This window comes from Hippocampus guttulatus, chromosome 18 (assembly GCF_054856545.1).
Source record: "Hippocampus guttulatus isolate MCC_2025c chromosome 18, RoL_Hgut_1.0, whole genome shotgun sequence".
Classification (NCBI taxonomy): domain Eukaryota; kingdom Metazoa; phylum Chordata; class Actinopteri; order Syngnathiformes; family Syngnathidae; genus Hippocampus; species Hippocampus guttulatus.
Genome location: NC_141278.1, coordinates 6,400,818 through 6,426,323, shown reverse-complemented (window position 1 = coordinate 6,426,323; position 25,506 = coordinate 6,400,818). Strand labels below are relative to the sequence as shown.

The 25,506-nt window shown below is 44.9% G+C and overlaps 1 protein-coding gene across 2 annotated transcripts in view; it reads right to left on the bottom strand.

Moving 5' to 3' along the window:
- The window catches only part of epha10 (EPH receptor A10), a 111,564-nt gene that overhangs the window by 63,529 nt on the left and 22,529 nt on the right, over positions 1-25,506 (bottom strand). For both annotated transcript variants that reach the window (XM_086136032.1, XM_086136031.1), the window contains exons 2-3: positions 18,629-18,693; positions 16,462-17,134 (exon numbers count right to left, since the gene is read on the bottom strand). In XM_086136032.1, the coding sequence (XP_085992158.1) occupies positions 16,462-17,134; positions 18,629-18,693 (738 nt within the window). The remainder of the gene's footprint in view (positions 1-16,461; positions 17,135-18,628; positions 18,694-25,506) is intronic.

Below are 25,506 nucleotides of genomic sequence, written 5' to 3'. Positions count from 1 at the left end.
TCCAAAGGCGCATCCGCAAGCAGAGGACACTAGGGGCACGAAAGAGATGCTGCGGCAAGCTGGGAGAAAAGTGGCACAAGCGAGCAACGGTATCGATCAAAGCAGGATCAAGATTACACCAGAGAGATTCAGAAGGTATCAGAGCTTAGGGGAGCGATGGGGGAAGCAGGAGAAGTCAACTCAAGGAGAATGGCGCAAACAGGGGGAAGTAACCCTCCCGTGTGGAGTTTAATGGTTTGGCCCAGCGGTTTGGGACACTGGCAGGAGGTTTCAAGATGGATCGATTGAATGCCCCTGACAGGAGCGGAAAACTTATTTTGTCTTTGAGAAAGAAGCGTTTAAAAGTGAAGAAGAGGAGCCAAGTGAGAAAGTTGTGCCAAGCGGGAGCAAGTCAATGAAAGTGAGAGGGGAGAAAAAAAAAAGGTGCCAAGAGACAAAACGGGCCAAAACCTTAAGCAATAAAAATCATCTTGCCATCCAGCGATGCAAAATACCTGCGCAATGCAGAGCGAAGAACATGCCATCACCCGGGGTCATCTCTCTAGCTTTAATTTGGAGCATGTGACTTGACCAGTTGACCTTGAACAAGAGGCACTCAAACCCTGAACCTCAGAACATTTGCTTGTCCAATCAGTGCTGCGGGAAATTTAGCTTGCTCATTAGTCAACGTTTAACTGTCGTGATTGTACCTTGTGTGTGGGTTTTTTTTTCATTTATATGTGTTAACACAGGGGTGTCAAACTCATTTTTGTCGCGGGCCACATTATAGTTACGGTTTCCCTTGGAGGGCCGATATGACTGTGAATTTTGTGAAACCATATCAATGATTAACCACCTCCACATATTACATACACGGCAAACAACAAATAGTTTTGACAACATCAAGAAGAATTTATTGTTCAAACATTGTAATTATTACATTAAATATGACAATTTGAAAATTGGATTCAGACTTCATGGAAGTTGACATGCTTGGATTGCTTTCGCGGGCCACATACAATGATGTGGCGGGCCAGATCTGGGCCCCGGGCCTTGACTTTGACACCTGTGTTGAATCATCGTTTTTATTTTTCACTAAGGGTTTGATGGATGCGCATACGAACTGGTTGGGTTCGGTACCTCTGACAAGGTGAAGAACTACCGGTCTAGTCACTTGGACGCTGACACACAGCATGAAGGGAGCGTGTGTGTTTGTGTGGGCTGCGTCGGCTTCAATTACCTTCTTCGCATCGCGAGATGCTGTGCTCTTTGTATGACCTTGACCACAACCGCAGCTGTGACGTTTGATGCAACCAAACCGTGCAAGGCTAATGTAGTTTGTAAAAGAGGTTGAAAACATTTACAAGCATGGCCAGAATGAATAGTCTTCTTTGGTGGCTGAAGGGCTGTTTACAGACATCATAAAATGACCTGGACAGGTGAAAACGTAATAAGAGTGTTTGATTAATCTCAACGTGACAGACTGCGATTTTCTCCTCAGCTCGTTTGCACCAAATATTTTCGGTGTCAAAGAAGCGCTTCCATCGCGAGCACTGCCGCGCACCAGATGGAAATCAGTTTGTTTGTTGAAGTCACACTTAAGCAGGAGCCGAAATGCACAGCCGTGAAATATTCTTACCCGGGGGGGCTGGGGGAGGGGGGAGGCTTTGTGCAACCCCCATGATCATTCATTTGCACTCGCTTTTTTTAAAAATTGAGCTATTTATTTATTTTCCTCCTCAAAGATCGAAAATGTTTGCACCCCCCCCGGCCCTCCCACCTGGAGTAAATCACATCAGTCCGCAAGGCAGAGCGGAGAAATTCCATCTTTCTGCTAGAAAAGATTAGGCATGAGTCCAGACTATTTAAATAAAGATCCCCCCCCACCCCCGCTATGGGCTTCACCCCCGAACTGGACTTGGCGTGGTCATTTAGCGCAAGGCATTCATACAGAGATCTAAAGATTCAATAAACGGTGTCGACCAGTGTGACGCGTACGTTTGTGCGCGCGCCATGATAACGCTGCAACGTAAAAGGAGCTATTATCTTCAAGCGGCATATCAGCAGGACTGGAAAAAAGATCCCCCCCCCCTCCCAGAGGACGATCCCGCACACGCACAGCTGCGGGAAAACATACATATGAAACTCCTGAAGGTCAAGGTGCGCCTCCTGCTGAACGAGAGAACACGAGGGGTCGTTTGTTTGTTGTATGTGGCGGGCTTATCTTAATGGTGGTGGTCATCCTTTGCCTAGAATCCCTTGGCTGGTGATACGCACCGATTCAAATCCGGAGTCATGTGACATTAAGTGGGGGTGTTTTTTTGCTGTTTTATTTCAATGAATCTGCAGACCATTTTCGTCTTCGTCGAGCTTTCGACAAAAATAGTGCTTGGGCGGCTCCGTTTAATGTGCAGTGCCCAGGTTTGGGTGCCACTTTTGTCTCGCATTATCTTAAGATTGTGGGTAAACAGGCTCAGGGGGCTCCGTCTGCACCGTGTCTGGATTCAAATAAAACGATTTAGAAATCCAAGGAAGACCACCGTGTTTTGTTTCAATTCCAAAGTCGTCCAAAACGCTGATAAACTCCAAGCGAGATTGTCTCTGATCTTACTTGAGTGACCTTGGACGTGACGAAGCATTTTTTATTTTTTTTCCCCCACAAACACAGCAAAACAACAGATCCGCCGTCGGAAGTGCATTTGTCAAAATCAAGCACACCCTGGTAAACGTCAAATATTTACAAAGATAAAACGACTTCATCTGGATAAATATTCATGTTCGCTATATTCAATACAATCTCTCATAAAACAAGTTTTTTTTTTGCACAAATAAATCCATAATTATCCTCGCGGCATCCCAATTGAAATAAAATGCTTTGTGTGTTCGATGACAGGATAGCAAAGATTATCCTGCCATAAATCTGCCACGATCTAATCAGACGCGGGCTAAATAACACCTAGACATGCAAATCCACAAACTAATAACGAATGCAAAAAAAAAATTTTCTTTTAAATAAAACAAAAAACTCCATCACATTCTGGGGCCAATCAATTCATCTCAAGTCTCTCCGCAAGCAGAGTAGCTGAGAGGCTAATCGAGAGATTACATTGGAGCACTTGCATTACATTGCATTATTGATGAATATACGTTGGCTTTCCTCGACGAACGGGAGTCGTGAACGTAATTGAAAACGGCAAATCACGATACCTTGCCTGAAATTATTCACAGCTAAGTGCCCCATTTATGTCCAAACTTTTTATTATTTTTAATTGTATTTATTTTTTATTTTTTTTGTAGTGCCATTTGAGATGTCGGTTGTGTGTTAGCTTTACTCCACATTTGTTCAAAGCTGTTCCATTTTGTTCGGGTCACATTAAAGAGGTTATTCGTCATCTACAAGTTTACCCGCGATGTAATAATGCAGCATTTGTATTTTGAAATTTAAACATTTTCTAACTGGGGGGTGGGTAGAACAACAATTTCTGCTTGGTATTGTTCCAAACAACAGCTGCTATTAACATACGGGAGGAGTTTGAAGTCTCATCATTGTTTTCAAGCAAAGACTCTGGGGAAAAAAAAACAAAAACAAACAAACAAAAACACGCAGCAGGCACTACATAGGATAGAAGTCTTCAAATGCCTTTTTTTTTTGTGATGTAAAAAAAAAACAATTCGATCTATATTTTAATTTAATGTAGCATGAATTAATGAATGTACAAATCTATTGAAAAACAATCAAATCTTTTTAAGAGGGAATTAAAAAAAATGCAGAGGGACTCCACAGCATCAAAGGGATTTGATCGTTCAAAGGCATCAGTCGGGAGAAAAGTACAAACGAATTTCCAAGGGATGAACGCCCTCATCAAGTGGAGAAAATATGGCGCAACAGTGACAATATCAAGACCTGGACCAGAACCGGAAGTCGCTCCAAAACGGATTAAAAGACGTGAAGGAAACTGGTCATCAACCCTGACGGTCTGCAGGAATTTTTGGCTGTTTCGTACCTATTGTATGAAATGGCTGACAATACCAAAGCCTTATAGGAAAAAAAAAAAAAAAAACAAGCGTGGGAACAAGTGTGATGGGCAGACAAAACCCAACGTGGGCCTTAGTCAAGGCCAAATTCCAAATCCTAGTCAGCGTCACATACGAGTGAGGCTTCTTCTGGAAAGAAAACAAAAATGCCAGGAAAAGCCGACCAGAACATCTGAACGTCATCTGAGGTTAACCAGAAGTATTTTAAGCGGTGGCTGATGTGTACTGACTCCCATTTATCATGAGTTTGAGTGTGATTGATTATTCTGAACACAACCACATCCTCCGATATAGGAGGGTGGGCACACTTTTGCAACCACATCATTAACTTCCCCGCTCAAAGTCACCGCCCTTTTGCCAATTTAGCTGCACGGGTTTTAGGTCACAAAAACAGTGGAAACCATTTGAAGTGAGGTATATATTTCTTTTTTTTGGGGGGGGGGGGCATAACGACAAAAAAACCTCGCATTTGAACAAGGGTGTTTAGACTTTTTACAAGAGCCGTAAAGGAGGCGGAAGCTGCGAGAGTTTCCATCACGGCTAAGGAGGGGAAATGAACTACAGTAACAAGAAGTGGGTGTAAAGCGCAGGAAGAATGGACAAAAAAAAAATAAAAAGGGAGGTGAAAAAGTGGACAGATCGCAAGAGAAGTGTTGTTTTGCTCGCCTGCCCAGCCCTCCTCTGGCCCATGATTCATTGCAAATGAAATGTCACCCTGGCAGGCAGTAATGCAGGCCGGCCTGCTCGCCTGCAGCCTAATTGAATTTTACAGCCATATAAACAACGGTCAGTCGGCGGAGAGCGAGAGGGAAAGGGGCCTGAATGGGGGTGGGGGGCGGAGTAGTTCCTGACGCCAGTGTTTATAGGTGAAGATTTCGCATGTGCCATCAGCGAGTATGTTAGGCCCTCACGGGAACGGATGACTCTCTGAAGACGCGCAACGCAAACGTGACCGTCAAAATGCTTTGATGTCAAGACCGATCGATGGTTTGAACGCGGCCATCGCCGAGGATGAAAGGAATCCTTTCATGCCGGCGAGTCAAACTGCCACCGCGCGGTTCGAGTTGTGTCATTCACCTCTTAGCCAAACTGTTTGACCCCCCCCCCCCCCGACCCCCGCCGTCGGTCAAGTAAGATGCGCTTTGCCAAGTTGTTTCCGCGGAAGCCCACCGGTGAAGACGATATAGGGAGAGTCAGCGGTGTCCCCTCAGGCAGCCCCCCGGCGGCCGAGTCAATTTGTCCTATTTGGGATGGAGGACATCGCCGGCGTGACAGCCGGGCAGCTGAAAGACATCCAAAATATCCGCTTGGAATGACAGCCGACGAGGCGGCCATTTTCTTTGAATCAATAATTTGACGTGCGGCAAAGCAGCAAAGTTTTGACCGTCTGCGTGTGATAAACAAATAATGAAAAATGTAAATTGCTAACAGAGCTGCTACTCACAAAACGGCAGCCGTGACACGCGGAGCATCCCAGTGAGACAGAAAGAAGGAAAATAAGATTTCGGTGACACTCTTCCTCTGCCATTTCATTTTGGACAAGGGGACCTCGTAAAAAGGTTTATGGAGGCTACTTCACTTTAAGGCAACAGCAAAATCGGGAAAACATTGAAAACAGTCTTAGCGAAAGAGTTCAAAGAGTTATCCCGATTCATGGGTAATGAGATATGATTTTGTGGGTGCGGTTATAACAAGGGGGTCTGGTGGTCCAGTGGGCTCCAGCGGGCTCAATTCCAGCTCCGGCCTCCCTGTGTGGAGTTTGCATGTTCTCCCCGGGCTTGCGTGGGTTTTCTCCGGGTACTGCGGTTTCCTCCCACATTCCAAAAACATGCATGGCAGGCTGATTGAACACTCAAAATTGTCCCTAGGTGTGAGTGCGGATGGTTGTTCGTTTCTATGTGCCCTGCGATTGGCTGGCAACCGGTTCAGGGTGTCCCCCGCCTACTGCCCGAAGACGGCTGGGATAGGCTCCGGCACCCCCCGCGACCCATGTGAGGATAAGCGGATCGGAAAATGAATGAATGAATGAAAGGTTATAACGACTCCAGATGGCCATTTAAATGCGTGACCCTCATTCCATTAATCTATTCTCTCTCATCCTCAGTTATCCGCATGGAAACCGTTTTTCTATCATTGCCATTATATATCCCTTGGATATTGCGACTCACTTTGTCCACAGCTGCTTTAAAAGATCACAAAAGTGGTTCCCGAATTGTCAAACACAACCCAAATGACTTTTTGAACTTCCTGAATATTCTCCTCACTAATTCTCAGTTTCGAGAATTAGTGAGGGGTGTGATTAGGTACTGCGTTAGTCACTCGCAGCGCACTCCACTTACACCGCAGAGGGGAGTGTATAAAACTCCGCCGTCGCACAGTCAAACTCTTGCGGCCTGAAAAAAAAAAAAAGGAATACAGATCCTCTATTGTGCATCGCAGCCGTTGTCGGTGTTAATTGCAAGGTTTGAATAAAGCCCTCTTCCATGTTTTGAGGGTCGCCCGCTGTTTGTAGCCACAAAACAAGACAGATCTTTGGCACCGCAAAATCAAACGGCGACCACGACATTCTCTCCCAGCATCAGTCTGCTTCCATTTTGTACTGTCATGCAAAAAGCCCCCCCCCCCCCCCCCCCTCACACGCTTATCTACAGACTATTAAACACGTCCCTTTCTATCTCGAGGCACTTGCGGTATTATCCGCCGTCCCGCTGTCCGTCCATCCGTCACTCCGTGCGGTCGTTGCCCGCCGATCTATCGCTGTCTGGTTTACTATCGCTGCCACGTAAAAAAGATTTATGCAAGTGCTAAATGAGAATAATGACATAGCATAGGGGGCAGACCAATTAACAAAAAAAGAAATAAATTCTGCTAACGTGAATGTGCAAGCGTTGGGATAGGAAAGATGTGCCCTTTTTTTTTATCATCAATAATTGAGAACAAATGTGCATGTGAGTGTTTATGCGGCTTGCAGGAGTCCAACGCTTCCCGCTGACTTTAACCTTCCGCTCTGAGCAGGCAGCCCTGGTTTTTTTTTCCATCCCAACCCCTGACTTCCTCCCGCGAATCCTCCCGTCATCCTTCCCTCGAGTCATCCAACATTCCCTCCATACTCCATTTTTTTTTTTTTTTGGTCTGTCCTCTATTTAATCCGTCGGTCTTTCTCTTTGTCTAACTGGATGATACTTGCACTCCTTAATCATGGACTCGGGCGGGCTTCATAAATACGTCATCCATCACAGTCGGCGGGGCCGGCTTCCACCAAACAAACACGATTGATCGGGCGCAGATGTCATGTGGCTTCTCAGTGCAAAAAAAAAAAAAAAACGGCAAACTTATGTTATGGCAAACACGATCCATAACATAAGCAATTAAATGAGCTCGGCTTGTATGAGTTCCATCATCATAAATTTTACAAAGTCAACATTACGGACATCCAAGGAAAATTGATAAGAGCCAACAGTCGGCGTAAACAATAAGAAAATCAGTGAGGTGAATCCCTTTACGTTTGTGCATATCGTGTTTGCACATCCATGTCGGGCCTGAGCAGGACATCGGGTAATTTCTTGTCCATGACGAGGTGTGCGTTTGCACAATCTGTTACCAAGCAGAAATATACACAAACGAGCGTATGCCCGCCTTATCCGCCCACTCCACACCGCCCGAGTCTGATTGTTCAAACTGTGCAAATACACACGGCGCGGCAAAGGCTCACTCAACGGCGTGTCCGCGCGGCATTATGGGTGATAGGGAGGGAAAAAGTTACAAATTCAACATTTGATCTATCCGTACTTCATCTATCGGGAAATGGAGAAAAAAAAAGATTTGGGTGTCTGTGTGCGTGTTACTAATATATTTTTGTGTTAATACACCCGAAGCATCCTATCAGTTTCACTTTGACAAAAAAAGTACCGTATTTTCCGCACTATAAGGCGCACAGAAAAGCTCACAGCGCGCCTTAAAATCCGGTGCACCTTGTGTATGGGCATTACGGTAATATGACGACCCCCCCAAGATGGACGCACTGGATTATAAGGCGCAATCTACAATGATCCACTAGATGGAGCTACGCTCCTTCTGTTCGACTCGAGAGGCGTTCATGATCGCCTCCGAAAAACGTCAATTAACGATTCCGTCAATGAAACTATGAAAATTGAAAACAATGCATCAAAACAGAAAATCAAGGGAGGAAATCACAAAATACATTCTATAGCCCCCCTACAGAATTTCTTTTGTGATATTCTCATTTGTGAATACAGTACACAACAAAGGAATAAATAACAAACACTTCTGAGGCAGTCCAGTCTTCTAAATTTTACTGACATCTGATCGTTCTGTGAGACCTAAGCTCAAGGAAATGCCAAAATAAATTCTGTCGGAGGGGCTATAGAATTTTTGTAATTTCCTCGCTTGATTTTCTGTTTTGATGCATTATTTTCAATTTTCGTAGTTTCAATGAAGTAATCTTTAATTTACGTTTTTCGGAGACGGTCATGAACGCCTCTCGAGTCGAACGGAAGGAGTGTAGCTCCATCTAGTGGATGCATTGTAGATTGTGCCTTATAATCCAGTGCGTCAGATATATGAAAAAAATGACAAAATAGGCCATTCATTGAAGGTGCGCCTCATAATCCAGTGCGCCTTTTAGTGCGGAAAATACGGTATTTCGAAAAATAAAATAAACACAAGTGACCTTGAACCTACGGTGAGGCGCGAGCATGTGTGCCCGTGTGGCAACAGGTCTCTCCATCCGAAGTGGATTCGGGGGTTGTTTCATCAGTATGAGCACGGCTAGGTGTTTGCGGAACTCTGCCTGAACTGTACATCACAACAAAGCACGTGTTTAGTCGGAGCTGAGGCGGTACAAACAGATGGCTGGGTAATGACGAAGTAATGCACATGAGCCCCCCTGGCTTCATCAGGCATACTGTACGGCGTGCGGTTCGATTTTGGAGTCACGAATACCAACGCGCACGTGTGGGACACTTAGATGCAAAATGCGCGCGATTGAGATGTCCCTGCAAATGTCATCCAGTCGACTTGGGATGCGGCGTGGATCAATGTGTCGGGAGGGGGAAGGTGCAACAAATGAGAACAAAATAAGGGAGGCGGGGGATGAAGATGCCGCAGCCCTCGGGGGCATGACAGGCGCCCTCAGCCAAGCTGCGAGTACGGAGACGGCCAGCCGGCACACACAAAGCCGCACGCGACGTCATCCCCACTTCAAATCACAAAGCTAACTCCATGCGGTAAAACGGCGTTTGCGTTTCGCCTCAAATGATCACAGGGTGACTTCTCATTCTCAAGTTGAGTAGCATCCGGTTGAGATCAACAACAATGTTTAGCACACGCATGGTTTAAAAATCACAAAGCAAACTCTCCTTTTGGTTCGGTTGTGATGATGTTTTACTCTTCAGTAGAAGAAGCAAACATGTCAAAGTCATGTGCCAGGATAACCTTCAGGGACCATAATGACACTAGAAGAGACTTTTTTTTTCCTTTCCTTCTTTCCACCTTTTCTTCATAATTATTTATCAGGCTACCTCCTGGTTCATGGAGGATGACAGGAGAGGTTACAAATGAGCGGTCAGTGCCCATTTTATTCTGGGGGAGGAATGTTCAATTCACACCAGACTGACAAACAAGTGAGAAATCGATTCAACGAGCCAGGACTAACATTTTTGATGTTCCGGGCCCGCCAAAAAATTTGGGAGAATTTCGATCAATCTGGTCACAGACAAATGAAAAAAATTATATTCATTTGAATATCATTTTCCCCCCAAAAATAATAATACTGAAAATAAAAGCCCTCATCAGATTCTAAGTCTAGCAAAAAAAAAAAGAAAAGAAAAGAATAATAATAATTTCGCAATATTTCCTGCCTAGGCCTCTTTCATAATAGTTGGTGTTTGTTCACCGGCCTCAGGTCGCCATCTTTTCATTTCTTCCACTGTTCTACTAAGAAGTACATTTCTCAGAGGTTAAGTGGGGGCAGATAGCGCCATACACAGATCCCACTTCAATTTTCAACAGATGGAAAGTTATTAGTGGAGGTTGAATGGAGGGGGGGGGGGGGGTGATTGTGGAACAGCAGGGCAATTGCTCCACAATGGCCTCTCACCGAAAATGGATAATTTTTTAACCGATCCAGGGTTCGCAGAAGGGGCCACCTCGGAACTCGAACAGAAAAGCAAGCGCCAAACGCGAGTAAATTTCCGCCTTTAAAGCTGCGCTAACGCGACGGCGGACGTTGGCGTCTAAATCTATATTTCCCTTGCAGCTTGGAAGTTTTCGGACGCTCGTCTGCGGAAAGAAACGAGGACGTCACATCACGCGAGCTGGCAAAGTGATGAAAAGCTGGAGAGCCGACCTGCTCTTGAATGCATTCATGTCGGCCGTATTTAATGCATGAGGTCTGGCGGGGGGGGGGGGGGGGATTCAAAGTGAGACAGGCGGGCGGCGGTAATGCCCTCTCATTTGCATGTTCAACCCGTCGTCACGCTGGTTGTGACAAATTCTTTTATCCCCTCCTCCGAGTTTGTTTCCTATAATTCTTTGCGCCGCCACTCAAACGCGGCCTTGGAACTTCTTCGTGATTAACCTTTCTTTAAATTTTCTGTTTTAAGAGTCCCCCGAGCTTCATATTTCTCTCTCATCCGCAACTCTCTCATTTTACTTTTATTCCGTTCCACCCAGTGTTCGCCTTCCTTTTCACTTTGGAGTCGGCGCCTCCTCCTCCTCCCCCTTTTTTTTTCTCCACACCACCATTGTAGGCGCATTCGATTGCGTCCGCCGGCTTTTTACAACTCATATTTTATGCATTCGGCTCTCTTGCAAAGCGACGAACAAACAGCACAAGAATTCCCTGACAGTTCGCTTCGGCACCGCGGCGCTGTTTGTCTCCACCAAACATTCATCTCATCCGCACTCATCATGACCCGTTTGTCTCTCGCCTCCATTCTTTTCCTCAACCGCCTCGATGGTAAATAAAAGCCGGAGATGAATGAACGGTGACGACTTGGCCTCGACCCAGCTCACATTTTCAATCGCCCGAGATATTTCACGTGGCAATCGCTCGACATTGACATGAGAGTGAGTGAGAGTTTGTCGGGCTGTGAGTCCAGTTGTCTTGCCACATGTTGCTTAGTGGGCTAGCCTAACAAATATATCCGACGCCCTTCCCAAAAGTGCACATGAGATTTCCCCCGCCAACCCCAGGAGACAGCGAATTATTTAAAGTGAAGGCAGGTGGAAGAGATGACTAACAGAAGTCTGGGATGCTGCTTGGGTAGAGATGGATGGGGAAGGATGGAGGGAAGCAGGAGGACCAGATGGGCAAATTGGGCACATCGCCAAGGAAATCTGGTATAGAGAGAAAGGGTGAAAAATGTGGTGGTGAGCGTGTCACCAACATTTTGGATTAAGGAGGACATAACGAATGGACTTTCGACAATTGTTAAAAACTTCATCAAATGAAGCAAGGGGAACGGGGAAAGTTGGAAGGACTGGAATTCAAATGCAAATGATCAACAGAGGGCTCTCTTTGAGGGATGGGGCCATGGTGGGGTACCACCCTCAAGCTCCCTGAATGTCACGTCTGACCACTGGAATCGCTGTCAGCTGGAAAGTGCGATTTAGTTCAAATTATAAATCTAATCGGACCCCTGCAATTGTAGAGGCGCGTTACTAACTCGTTATTGAGCAAGCTTAAGTGGCTAGCTGGTTAGCTGCTTGCTAGCTCAACGCAGACTTCAAATTGAGAGGGTGAACAAATCTTTTCATCCAGTTGAAAAAGACACGAGTATGATGCTATTCATGTCATGATCATATTTACATGCGTCAATACTTCAAGATGTGAGTAATTAAAACAAAAAAACGCAACAATAATATATATACCTGTGCATCCTCACAATTTTGTCTGCTGACTGAGTGACTGCACTTCGATCTTAACCGTGAAGCGCGGGACGTCTACAACAGGGGTGTCAAACTCATTTCACATTGTGGGCCACATACGGACTCGGTCGATGTCAAGTGGGCCGAACCATTAACATGATACCATACAGAGCTATGAATCACCAAAATCTCATCTCTTTCCTTTGTTTTGGTCTCAAGAAGCATTGATTGGCGCTTTCATATCATTTGCTGCGTTGGGTCTATCTCGGTGACAGACTGAGACTGCTGTTTTCTTCCCCGATCAAAAGAATGTTGTCTTCTACTGTGATCAAAACAGTGTGCCCCCTAGCGGATAATCCAGGAATTGCATTTTATTTAAAACATTCATTCCGTCTTTAATGCATTTTTTTCACTTTTAAATTATCCCGCGGGCCGGATCGAACCTCCTTGGGGGCCGATTCCGGCCCGCGGGCCGTATGTTTGACACCTCTGGTCTACAAGCTCTGATATCTCAACTAAAATAAGTTGACTGCAATTTTATGGTTGGATTGAGTGTTTATTTTAATGTGAAGACATTTGGCTCAGAGCCTCAAGCCGAGGGGAGTGCTTTTATCCCCCCCCCCCCCCCCTCCCGAGCAGTTTTCATTTGTTTTCATTAAGCTTTCCATTTTTCTCCCCTTTTCCATTTATTTGCTATTCATCTTCATCAATGTTTCGGCTCCAGTTGTTTCAACGAATGGAACAAACTCGATTTCAAAAGACCATCGGAGTGTAATTTCTTCTTGAGTTCAAGGTTCTTACGGCTGTCAAAAGACAGTGATGAAAACCATATTAACGGCAAAAGTAGTTACAGGAGGACACCAGCTGCGCAAAAAGTTTGAGAGTAACGATTGCTCATGACCTACCACAAGATGAGTAAGAGAGGGCTGCGGAAGTCATGACGCGAGAAGATGAGTGGAACAACTTCAGGAAGATGATTGCGCACTGGTGCCAAATCTTAATCACGCATAAACATCCCCCCCCCCCCCCACACGCACACACACACACACACACACACAGCGGCTTCGAGAGCAGATTTCAGCCAGTTAACCTGCCTCTCCACCCGCCTCACCCTGCCACATGGTCTCAACGGGGGGGGCAAATCAAGTAAGAGTGCAGGAGACAGAAAAACAGTGAGGTAGCCAGAAATCAAAAACAGACGTCCCGGATGCCGTCGAGAAGTGTCACTTGGGACAAAAATTCAAGCGTTCACTTCTGCGGCACCCGGGAGTGCATGGGGGGTAAATAGGTCAGAGAAGTGATGAAGTGTGAGGGGGGGGTGCGACAGGAAGAAACAGCGGGGCGGTGAAGGCGCCAGGAGCTGGATTGTTGAGCAGCAAACAACAGAAAGATAATAAGAGAATGTGCTGAAGGCATGCGCCACACTCGCGGTAATTACATCGCAAAGAGACCGGCTGCCTTAATTAGAAAAGGAAGGAACTATGCGAGAGTGTGACCGAAACACAGGCACGGGAAAAAAAAAAACTTGGCGTTTGCGAGGTGAATTATTACATAATTTATTTTCGCCTCAGACCGGAGCGGCTGGCGGTGTTTCATCATTTCATAATGAGACTGGAGAACATGTGTGCAGCCATCGGTGTAAAGCCGAAGATATATGATAAAGAGTGCGCCAGCCGGCAAAAACGACGAATGCTCGACTCCCTACTCAGTTTAATTCTCTTTTTTTTCCCCTCCTCTTGTACGTCTTCATTTCACATGAAGAAGCTGAGCGAGCAGATATGCAAATTTGCCGGAATGTCCCGCTGTGCATTTGTTTCCCACGTTTTACAAGAGGCCGGTCAAGTGGCGCCACGCTCTTTTTTCCTCCGCGATGGGAATAAATGTTTTTTTTAATTATTATTATTTTTTTTTTTATGAACGGTACCAAGGTAGCCTCCATGTATCCATTCCTGACATACTGCACGTTCATTTGCGGTTATTCCATTTCAAGCGTCACCGGCAAATGACCCTGAAGAGCTCATGAACTTTTCTTTTGTTTGTTTGTTCTTTTTAAACAGTTCCACAGCCAAAAGCGAGAGAGCGCAGAGATTGTAATTGACTTTATTTCTCAAGAGATTTGATCCCAAGGCCTCCCACATATGTTTTCTCGGAAAAAATGTTCACAGCTCCAATCCCAGTGAGAATTTTTTTCAGAGTTGCAAATGACTGACGCCGTTAACTGTGCGGTTAATCCAGTGTGGACTGGCGTGACCGCTAACATCGCATGTGCTAATAATCCTCGACCGCGCAACACAGCTCGCGCACATTATCGGTCGCGACTCACAGGCTCTTCAATATTATTGACCTGCGTTGAGACACTGAGCGCATTCGCTCTGGCGTCGCTTAACACTTGAAGAAGACGTGCTGAGAGTTTTGTGCCGATGTTCAATAGAGAATTAGTGACCGGGATCGCTTTACGCTCATTAGCGATTACGTTGGTGTTTATCGCAGACAAAGGTTTTTTCAAATGAAAACACTAACAGGTTGGCCTAGCAACGAAACAAAAATTCTAAGGATCATTGAAACCCGAGTTATCAAAAGGAAGACTTCCAATGTAACTTTTGGGTTTTTTTGGGACACGACGAACATTCGAATCGCCGCAACTCCTCCACTCCCACTTGCGCTAAATGTCAAGTCGTACAGCCATAACATGAATTAGCCAATTCTAATTAATCAATATTGCAACCAAAACACGTTGCAAATATTTCGATAGGGCAGGGGCGACAAAAACTCATTTTTGTCGCGGGCCACATTGTAGTTATGGTTTGACTTGGAGGGCCGTTATGAATTTTGGTGAAACCATAGAAATGTTTAATCACCTCCATACACAGCGCACAACAAATTGATGAATAACTAGTTTCTAAAATGAGAAGTCAAGAATAATGACTGTTATTGTGGGTTACATATGACAATTTGAAATTTTAGCTCAGACTTTAGCAAGCATCATGGAACTTGACATGCTTGATTTGCTTTTGCGGGCCACATAAAATGATGTGGCGGGCCAGACCTGGCCCCCGAGCCTTGACTTTGACACCTGTGCGAAAGGGCTTTTGTATACGCTCTTATTGGAGGTGTACCGAATGGAGTCTCTGAGGTGGACAAAAAAATGCACTGAAAGGTCCTCTGGCAAAAAACAAACAAACAAACAAAAAAAACTCAACTTTATAAGTTTCCTGCGCTGAGCCGTCAGCTCTGCCTTTTTTGCCCGCCTTGTGAAAACAGCTCATTCATCGACTTCAACATTTTCTGTCCAACGTCATGTCACGCAATTGCAGTTCCATTAAAACTTCTCTCCGCTTGTTATAGAATTGACAAATGGGAGGCTATCCCCCCCCCGCACCCCGCCCCCCCAAAAAAGCCAAAATTACCGTCTGCCAAGTAGCACCCCGTGACTCCAACACCCACAAGGCATTGCCGGGAATTTTGACTTCTGCTCGCCTATGAGCAACGTTCTTTTCCGTCTCTTTCTATGTCGGCATATCACCCACCCTACGCACGGCAGATCGCGAATGTGTGTGCGTCCTTTTGGCTGGATGTAAATGCCAAAAGTGAAGGTGTGGTTCTCAACAGAATGAGGGCAAAGTACATTAGTCACCATGTTCGCTCACAGAATTCACAAGCACATTCAGATTGTGACGCCTCACATATCACGTCTTGGGAGATTTGCAACAATGCCATTTTTTTTTTGGGCATCTTTCTGGATGCGCACATGTATTGTGGTTACGTGACTGATTTGATGACGCAGCCGTCATTGCTGATGTCAACGCTGACGAAAAGGTGGGCTGTGTAGCCGCCATATTGTGGATTCATAATTCTGTTTTTAGTAAGATTGGTGGATGTTTCTTTCATTTGCCACCTTTTATACCTTACGGAGTCATAATATTCATATTTTAAGGTATTCCGAGACAACTGTCGAGCGGCTTTAAGGAGGAAAAAAAAAATCGGCAATGGAGTCACGAAAACTACGATCGAGCGAAAACATTCAGCTTTAGGTCTGTACGATCAGAAAGTCGGGCGACCCTTGACCTCGTGAGATAAATCGGTGCTCTCACCCTCCTTCCCAAGATGAGCCGTCTATTCTGATGTCGATGTGTAATTATGTGATTGCGCTGCTATTCTGTGTCATCAAAACGGCTAATGTGTGCGCGCGAAGATGAAAGCTGCGGCACAGAAAAACATCGTCTATACGGCAGAAATACAGGACGAAGGCGTTTTTTTTTCCTCTACGGACGAAAATCACCTCTCTTCGAGCATATGACGACACCGCCGAATTTATTTTCTTAAAGCAAAATCAGCGCTATTGTATTCGCGAGGATATGTTTGTTCCGTGGCTGGTTCTTTATTCCGGTTTACTCATCTGCCTCGCATCGTTGTGGTGTGAAAGAACATTTTGACATCACTACACACTTTTTATACTGTCGATGCAAAACATTTTTCATTGTTTTTTGTTTTTTTCCTCCTTTCATGACAGTAAGCTCATTGTGGCTGTTCGCGCACACGCTGTTTATGCTTTCCTACCTTCACAGCTGCTGTGACCCTCCTCGAAACCCGCACTGCAGCTGCATTTCCCAATGGGGACCAGCCATTCCCCTTCGGCGCTGCAATGCATCCTGGGGGGGCTATCGGCATCCACTTCAGAGTTGTTGACGCAGCTGCCGCGCACCTCGACCAGCGTGGAAAAAGCCGCCTCGGCTACAGTGTCGGGGAAGATGGCCAGGTTCTGGACGGTGGCGAGGCAGCGCTTGTAGTACACCCGCACGGCCACCAGAGCGACGCAGGCCCCGACATCTTGGAACGCCAGGTGGAAGCCCCGACGGTTGAGGTGACCGATCTCCCGTACCTCTGTGTTCAGCTTCATCTTCCGTTCGCCCAAATCGCCCTGCGTGAAACTCTCGTCGGCGGCGATGGTGTCAATCTTGGTGTAGCGGTCCTCTCGGGTCACGGCGCCGAGGTCTCTGTCCGATTCGACGTACAGGAGGTTGAAGGTTTCCTTGCAGGTGCCCGCCACGCCGGGAATGCTGTTGCAGTCGCGAAGTGTGAACTGAAGCTCCACGAAGATGCGCTGGCCACCCCGACGTGCCACCCAGCCGGTCTGCAGCCAGTTGTTCTGCTGGGTAGGTTCCATCACGTTGCACACCTGGTAGGTCCGGATGGGCTTGTACTTTTCATCGACGCCGCTTATCTCCTCCCACTGGAGGGGGTTGCGGGGGGGGGGGGGGGGGGTGAGAAACAATGAGAGACATTCCAAACTTGTCATGTCAGGGTATTTTTTTAAGAACTTTTCGTCAAGTGTTTTGCTGATTTTTATTACCCTTTTCATTGAATATTTCTGGCTTTGAATTTTAATTGGACCCAAGTGAAAGGTCCTATTCTCATCGATAGGCGCACATGCGCTCGGCGTAAAAACTGGATCAACTTCCAGTTTCGTGCAAGAGTAATTTCATGAGGCAAGTCTAGTTTACCGTGTTTAGGAATTTCCGTCTGACTGGGCTTTAAGAGACTTTCGGTGTAGATCACATGAAAGCGGGTCTAAGTTGTGGCGTAGGACAAGGCATGAACCACAATCCAACAAGACATGTCACGAGACAAACCCAAATGCAAACCCGAAACAAAAATACAGATCATGGCATCTTATTCATTTGTTTTACAGAGAATCGTGAATCTTTTAGCAATTACACAAGAAAGCTACGACTAGCTCTTAAAATGTTTAAAATTGCGATTGCAAATATTTTCCTTTGTGTGCGGGAGTTTGACTGATGGTTAACCAAAACCGCAGCAGTGCTCCAATTTAAAATATCGAAATGCGCAAAGTAGCGCAAAGGTAGTTTATTCTAGATGGAAGCAAGTATTGTGAGAGCTGCAGGAAATGTAAACGGAATCAAGTATGGAGTCATCACTTATTGGCTTGTGCTTTGTGCGCTAGAGCTAAAAAAAAAAAAAATGTGCCCACAAAGCTGGAAGCATAAAATTGTCCTAAATGCCTCGGTAAGATGAAGACTCAAGATTCGGTGTGGGTCCAGCGCAATCTATGATCGATTCAACTCTTGATGAAGAGTTCTCTGACTTAGCAGAGTCGAGCAGCAGAGCAAGCATCGAAAATGGCTTGTTAGTGCTGCTCTTGTGCTCAACAACACCAACCGCCACGGTGACAAATGTTCTTTTCAGAAGTGGAGCGATTGATGCATCAATTGATTCTTTCATCGAGCGCGCCAATCTGACAGGCAGCACGGCGAGTGGATGCAATCTCGTGAAAACGCTTGTGGGTTTTTTTTTGTTTTTTTTGCGCTCAGCTCTCAAACCCCGGCGGCCTGCCAACAAACTGTTTTCGACAGGAGTCAAAGTGTAAATCAGCGGACGGGGTGGGATGAGAAGCTCTGTGACATTCGCATGTGTAAACTCGTACCGGAAGTAAATGCCAAATCGCCGGTGGTGTTTCTTTGTTAAGCACCCTTTTGTTCCGATAAATGCGATAAAAGTGGCTTTTCTTTTATCACTAACAGATGCAGCGATGTGCACTCACTCAGTGACACGGAGACTAACAATGTGAGAAAGGATGGCAAAGTCGGATGAGCCAAATGTTACGCGGGCAGCTGAGCTACGAAACGCAGCAACTCAATCGGTTATGTCACACAAAAACACACCAAAAAATAGTCACAGGCCACGAAAACAAAAGATGCCGACTCACCCCGTTGGGGGGATATGAGGTCCAGCCCAGCTCCGCCTGAGTCTCTTTAGAATTCAGCAGCACCACTGCAGGAAGAAAACACGTTGATTAGATAAATATTTTCGTCGAGAGTGCACGACGAAGAGTAAATAAAAAGCCTTTCGCTGCCAACTGTTTTAAAAGTGCAATCATGGAAATGCAATATGACAAGCGACATCCGGAAGAGTGAAATAAAAAACATTGACTCAGACACGCAGGCTTGTCAAACTTAGCGTGTTATTTTACTGCTACCTTTTAATAGTGCCTATTGAAGACTTTATCATCATTGATGTGTGCCCGATAAATTTCAGCAGCATGACTGTGCACACAGTAAGGGAGGATTAAATGCCAATTTTCAGGACCATGGACAGCTCAAATACCAACTAAAATGGTGTGCCACAGGGTCTTGCTGACTACGAAGTGTCTTTGGCATCCTCATCAGACTCATGTCATCATGAAAATTAGCAAATGAAATTTTGACACGCTATTCTAAGTGACCAAATGTTTGCACACATACCGGCCCAATGATAGATCTTCTAAAATGTGCGCCCTTTATTTTATTCCATTACTTTCATTGGACGTTTACTTTGGCATGCCACACACACTGTCCTAACAACAGTGCGCGTTCTAAGTGGTTAAATCAGACTAAAGTATTTATTATCCCCAAGTCATTTCATGAAACCACTCCTTTTGATCATAATGAACATTTTAACAATGGCGATCCACTCGGTCATGATGGGCGAACCGCCCCTTTAAGAAACCATCTAAGGTGGCACTGAAATTATGGCCAGCATGTTGTCTTTATTCAATCGATGCTGAAAAAGTAGCGAGTGAGAGTAGTTTGCTGTGTCATTGTGAAATAATTGACGTAAAAAAATAAATAAAAATACCCCAAAAACATGAATTCAAACATTCCGTATATTTGTTAAACAGTACACAATCGGCTTCTTAAACGATCATGTGGTTAAGTGACGGTCCATCATATTATGCTAGCAACAATAACAAATATTTTAGACAATTAAAAATAATAATAATTTAAATCGCGGTTTATTTGTAAATGGTTTCATCCCTATTTCCCAACCTCGATAGAAAAACCCAATCTTGAAAGGAACAGCAGCTTGCTTTCAGGAGGACAAATAGCTCAGAGGTCATCAGGAGAGAAGTTTTGTACTTTTTTTTTTTTTAAGGTCTCCCCTAAAGCCAACCGCAGTGCCGCGGCTCGAGTGTACAAACTGAAGCCTTGACGTGCCGTGAGAGATCATTTACTAAACACTTAACTTTATTGTTTTTTGGGTTAACACCAACGGCTGCCCATAGCATGGTTCTGTGCTTAGCAGATAAACATGGAGGCTTTTGGAAGGAGATTAGAGCGTCAGAGGGCAAGTTTTGCTGGAGAACTGCTGAGGGAAAGTCTGAGGCGAGACACTCGGAGAGAAACTAATCAGCAAAGGAGGGTGAAAAGGAAAGTGGTGGGGGGGGGGGGGAGAAAAAAGGGGATGAAATGGAGGAAAGCTGGCAAACAACGATGACAGTGGGGAGGGGGAGGGGAGTGAACATGAGCGCAAATGAATGAACACAGTGGTGAAACGCCAAGGGATGAATGTTCCTTAGTGAGACGTCATGTCAGCGACTCTGAGGAAATAGTTGGCACTCTGATCACACAATGACTACAGAAGTCATGTAATCAAAGCCTAGTTAGGCACACTAATGGGTCTCTGGGGAAAACACAGAACAAAGAACGAGAGGCGGTAGTCAAAAAAAAAAAAAAAGGAGGCAAAACGGGAAAAGTAAAACAGACGCAAATGGGACTTTGAGAACAAGGACAGAGTCGAGCTCACTCTATTAGCTAGGACCATTCGCTGTGACACAATAGCAGCCGTGACTAATCCAAAGGTTGTTTCATAAATAATTGCTCATCATTAACGTGGACGATTTGGATATGGGAACATTTATGTTTTGGTCTTTCAGCCTCTGAATGGGGGGAAAAAAAAAGAGAGAGACCTTGGAAACACTAAAAGAGAACATGATCAAATTGATATTCTCCTATCAGGCCTTGTGCTATTTACAGGCAATATACACACTTTTGTGATTTTATAATTAATATTACAAGCCCAAACAAAAATCCTCAAAGACAAAGTCAAAACCCATGACACGCACATAGGATTGAGATTTGATGCCAGCACTTCACAAAAGGCAAAATTCGTTCAGTCAGCTCGTTCAACACTAACCTGAATGCCACATGGTCTGATCCTAATGTCAGGAAAAAATAATAATAAATCGGCGAGCTTGGATCACACTTTGCCTTGCAGATGCACAATGTACCCCCACTAAAACAATGCATCCCATGAGGACGTGCTGCGATGGCGCAAGAGCGCCAGCTCACAACCCTCGGGACCTTCCGGCATATGGTGACTTCAACATCAGCTAAAAAGTTAGCGGATGTGCGTGTCAGCACTTTGCGGCGCAGTTATCATTGTACAAGGTGAGGTCTGCGTATGTGTTATTTGTCTCCCATTTCATATTCTCCGGAGTATTTAGCCACAAATGGAAAAAGTTGATTACGTTCAAACAAGACTATTTTCTGACCAAAAAAAAGGTACACGCATGCACAACAATGAGCAAAGTTTGCCAAGGTAGCCATGCTTTGCTAAAAAATATTTAGCAAATATCTATTACTTCCATGAATATTTCTTTTTTCCTCAAAACTAAAATGTGCAGATCATATTCATACTGGTAATCCAAAATATATACAGTATATTGGAAAATGGATGCATGGATTCTCGATGTCTCAAAGCTCAAGAAGGATTTCATATACTCTTGACATAGGGAACGTTTTTTTTGGGGGGGGGGGGGGGTTCTCCTCCCGGGCTTGTTCAGAAACTGAAATGAGTAAACATTATACGTGTGCACTAACAACAGCGCCAAGTATAATTGAGATGTAGCCTCCAGCAAAGTGCCCAAATAAATCAAACTGCTCCTTCTCTTTAGGTAACAAAAGCTTTGTCTCAAAGGGGAACATTCCAAAGACCAAAGGAGCCCTCACGCTTTCATTTTTTTTAGTTTTTTTCCTTCCTGTTGTTGTTTTTAACCACATAAAGAGGCTCATTTTTTTTCTTGTACCTAATATCCCCCCATAGAGAACGCTAGCTCTCTCTGGTGAAAGACGGTTCTCAGTAACACAATGATGCCCACGCGAACAAAGACGGGAACGGCTTTAATCCACCCCACTGAAAGGGGCTCATTTTTATAATTCGCCTTCGTAATATTCTATAGTTTCATGCTAGGATTAGCGCCCGGCGCATTGGCTGTCCTCCCCGTGACCCACAGGCTACTTATCAGCCAGTCGACACTGAGCCAACTGCCGAGCTCCAAAGAAAAAGAAAAAAAAAAAGCTGAAGCGAGAGCGCCGAGACCTGGATAAGCCCGGAGTCTGCCGATGCTTAGTTGGGCCAGCTATTGTCCAGGTATTATCCCTCCCCTACAAGAGAGGAGTGGAAGAGGGCATGGAGACTTTAAACAGGCTGCATATGATACGGCAGGAGGAAGTGGAAAGAATGTGGTAACCCTCAATGGTAGACTCTGACAGGAAAATCGAATATTTGCAAACCAAGGTCAATGTACACCACTTTTAAGTTGATTTTTTATATTCTGCAATTGGTGAAAAAATGGATTTCATGTTGCCAGACCACAATACTGTATTCATAATATTACAAGACCATCATAAAAAACATGCATACAAGCCCATTTCCACCACGATGTGTGTCTCTACATACATAAATAATTAATTGGTTATAAAATAATTAATTGGTTCTGTAAGAAATTTCTTAAGTAGAAGATTTTGTAAATAGAGACGTGTTTTCCATGTAAATGCCCTAATTTGTTCCAAGCCCCCTAAAATTCAGACATGTTTCCGAAAGCATAACTGCATCAAAAAATAATAATACAGTATTTATATATATATATACTGTATTATTATTTTATATTTATTATTATTATATATATTTATATTATTATATATATTGCAATTTCAGGGTGGCCCGGTAGTCCAGTGGTTAGCACGTCGACTTCACAGTGCAGAGGTACCGGGTTCAATTCCAGCTCCGGCCTCCCTGTGTGGAGTTTGCATGTTCTCCCCGGGCCTGCGTGGGTTTTCTCCGGGTACTCCGGTTTCCTCCCACATTCCAAAAACATGCATGGCAGGCTGATTGAACGCTCTAAATTGTCCCTAGGTGTGAATGTGAGCGTGGATGGTTGTTCGTCTCTGTGTGTCCTGCGATTGGCTGGCAACCGATTCAGGGTGTCCCCCGCCTACTGCCCGAAGACAGCTGGGATAGGCTCCAGCACCCCCCGCGACCCTAGTGAGGATCAAGCGGTTCGGAAAATGGATGGATATTGCAATTTCAGTAAAATTTAAGCTTTGTACTCAAACCTCCACCTAACGAAGGAGCTTTATGTTGCAGAAAAAGCCAATTCAAAGACTTTTTTTTTTTTGGAGAATCCAGGCATTCAATCACCGCTGTTTATATATTGACATCCCCCTCCCCCCCTCCACATGGTAAGGTAAAGAAGGGTCTGAAACTGGCTGTCACTGGATTTAAAAACATGCATCACGCACATACAAGATGAATAATTGAGACGTTTTCAGCAGGATCCTGTTGATGCCTGAGGACACCACTTATTCACTTGCCCCCTAAATATTGAAAACAAATTAGCCTGGAGCTCGGCGTGAATTTACCGTCGACACAGGCAGGTTGGCAACACGGCACGCGGGTGGCTTGAATTGCAGCACTTCATGTGAGAAATGATCTTCCCGTTGACTCCGCCACCCACGCCACTTAAAGACATGCGAGGGCAGATAAGATGGAGCCGAACAAAGGCAATACAGTAATACAGTCCCGCCGTGGGACAGATAAAAAAGGATAAATCGATGGGGAATTGAAGTGTCACATAAAAACACAAACAGGCACGTAAAAGATAAATGCTCTGTAAAAATGGACACGGACGCAAATCAAACCCATTCGCGCGCGCGGACACACGTGCCATCGTCTGAGAGGAATGGTGACAGGAAACCCGCTTTGTCACGGAGGCGCACACGCAGCAGGACTGTAATAGCAGCGGTAGCAGCAGAGCGCATTAACTTCAAACGGGGCCCTCCCGTTATTTAAAAAAAAAAAAAAAAAAAAAAAAAAAAGAGTGTCATTAAACTTTCAACTTGTGTAATGTGACATACTGTAAAGAGACTGGGCTGTCCTCTCTCTCTAAAGGTCCGGCATGCAATTAACGCTGTGACAAATGGCCATTTGGACGTCACGGCGCATGCATCTCTTTATCTCTATAACGTGCTGAAAGAAGCAACCATACCAGGACACAGCATTATGACCGTATTTTCCGCACTATAAGGCGCTTCGGAGTATAAGGCGCACCTTCAATGAATAGCCTATTTTAAAACGGTTTTCTTATGTAGGGCGCACCGCATTACAAAGCGCATAGAATAGAAGCTAAAATGCTGTGAATTGGGAATTTCTCCATTGCGAGACTAATAAAGGTTTTCTTATCTTATCTTATCTTAAAATAGTGGCTGCGGTTGCATTATGCATCCAGTAGATGGAGCGGAGCTAAATGGAATACAATACAATACAGCTTTATCGATATTGAGCTTTAACAACCGCTGCAGCTGGAACAACGCTCTTGACAGAACATTTGAAATACTATGTCCAAGAAATCAGAATATTGATCCATATACTGTATAAGGCGCATCGGATTATCAAGTATCAAGTACAACTTTATTGTCAAATGTGCTACAGCGCGGATGAAGTTTCCTACCTCTTAAACAGACAACAGGAGGAGCCGCTGCAGGTGCCCGCGCCGCCATCAAAAGAACTCAACATAAAATGACAAAATAATGAGGCGCACTGTCGGCTTTTGAAAAAATTGAATGCATTTAGGTGCGTCTAATAGTGCGGAAAATACGGCAATTGTGGCTTCAAGTGTAGGCATCTGTAACATCTTGGTACACTGGGCCAAGCCCGCAACGGACAAATATTATAATCTGTGCAATTTATATTGCAGGAAGCAATGTTTAAAAGTTTGTTCTTGTTTTTTTTTTTCTCTCAAATATTCATGACTGTCAAAAGTAAAACACCACCATGCTAAATATGCTTGGGTTGTTTTGGCAACTTGGATGACCTCATCACTACTTCCATTTAAGTGTCACGTGGAAAGTGTAGTCTCCACATCAGCAGGCTCCGGCGTCCCGGAAAAAAGCACAAGCGGTTATAAAAAATGTATGGCTTGGTGGATGAAAGAAGTAGAACGTGGCACAGTTTGAAAAAGAAAACACACACAAACAACAATGGCAGAGCATCTAATATTGGGTGTTAGTATTCGTGCCGTTTCCAGAATACAAGCGTTGGAAGAGAATTTCGACACTGTCTTCACACAGTGGAAGGATTTTTTTAAAAAAAAACATTTTAAGTTGCCATGTGTTTATTTTGACAGTTTTTGCAATTTTTGAGATACTGAACCCGGTTGGACTGCTTAGTAGAAACAGGCCCAAAAGGACAGGCCACCGTTCACACCGGCACTATATCTACAGGCAATTTCGTCTCTAATTAACCCAATTAGCGTGTTTTAGTGCGAGGGGAATGGGGGGGGAGGCGGGGGGGAGTAGCGGCAGCAGACGGAGAGAACCCACTAAGGCCTAGGGGGAAGAACATGGCAACTTAGCAGCAGGTTAGATGTAAGATGAACTTCCTTGCTACGCGGCGCTAAACCACTGCCTGTAACTGCTCAGATTTGACAGTTCAAACACGAGGGATCCTTTTTAACTTTAAATATTTCATGTGTGGAAAAACAGCGGC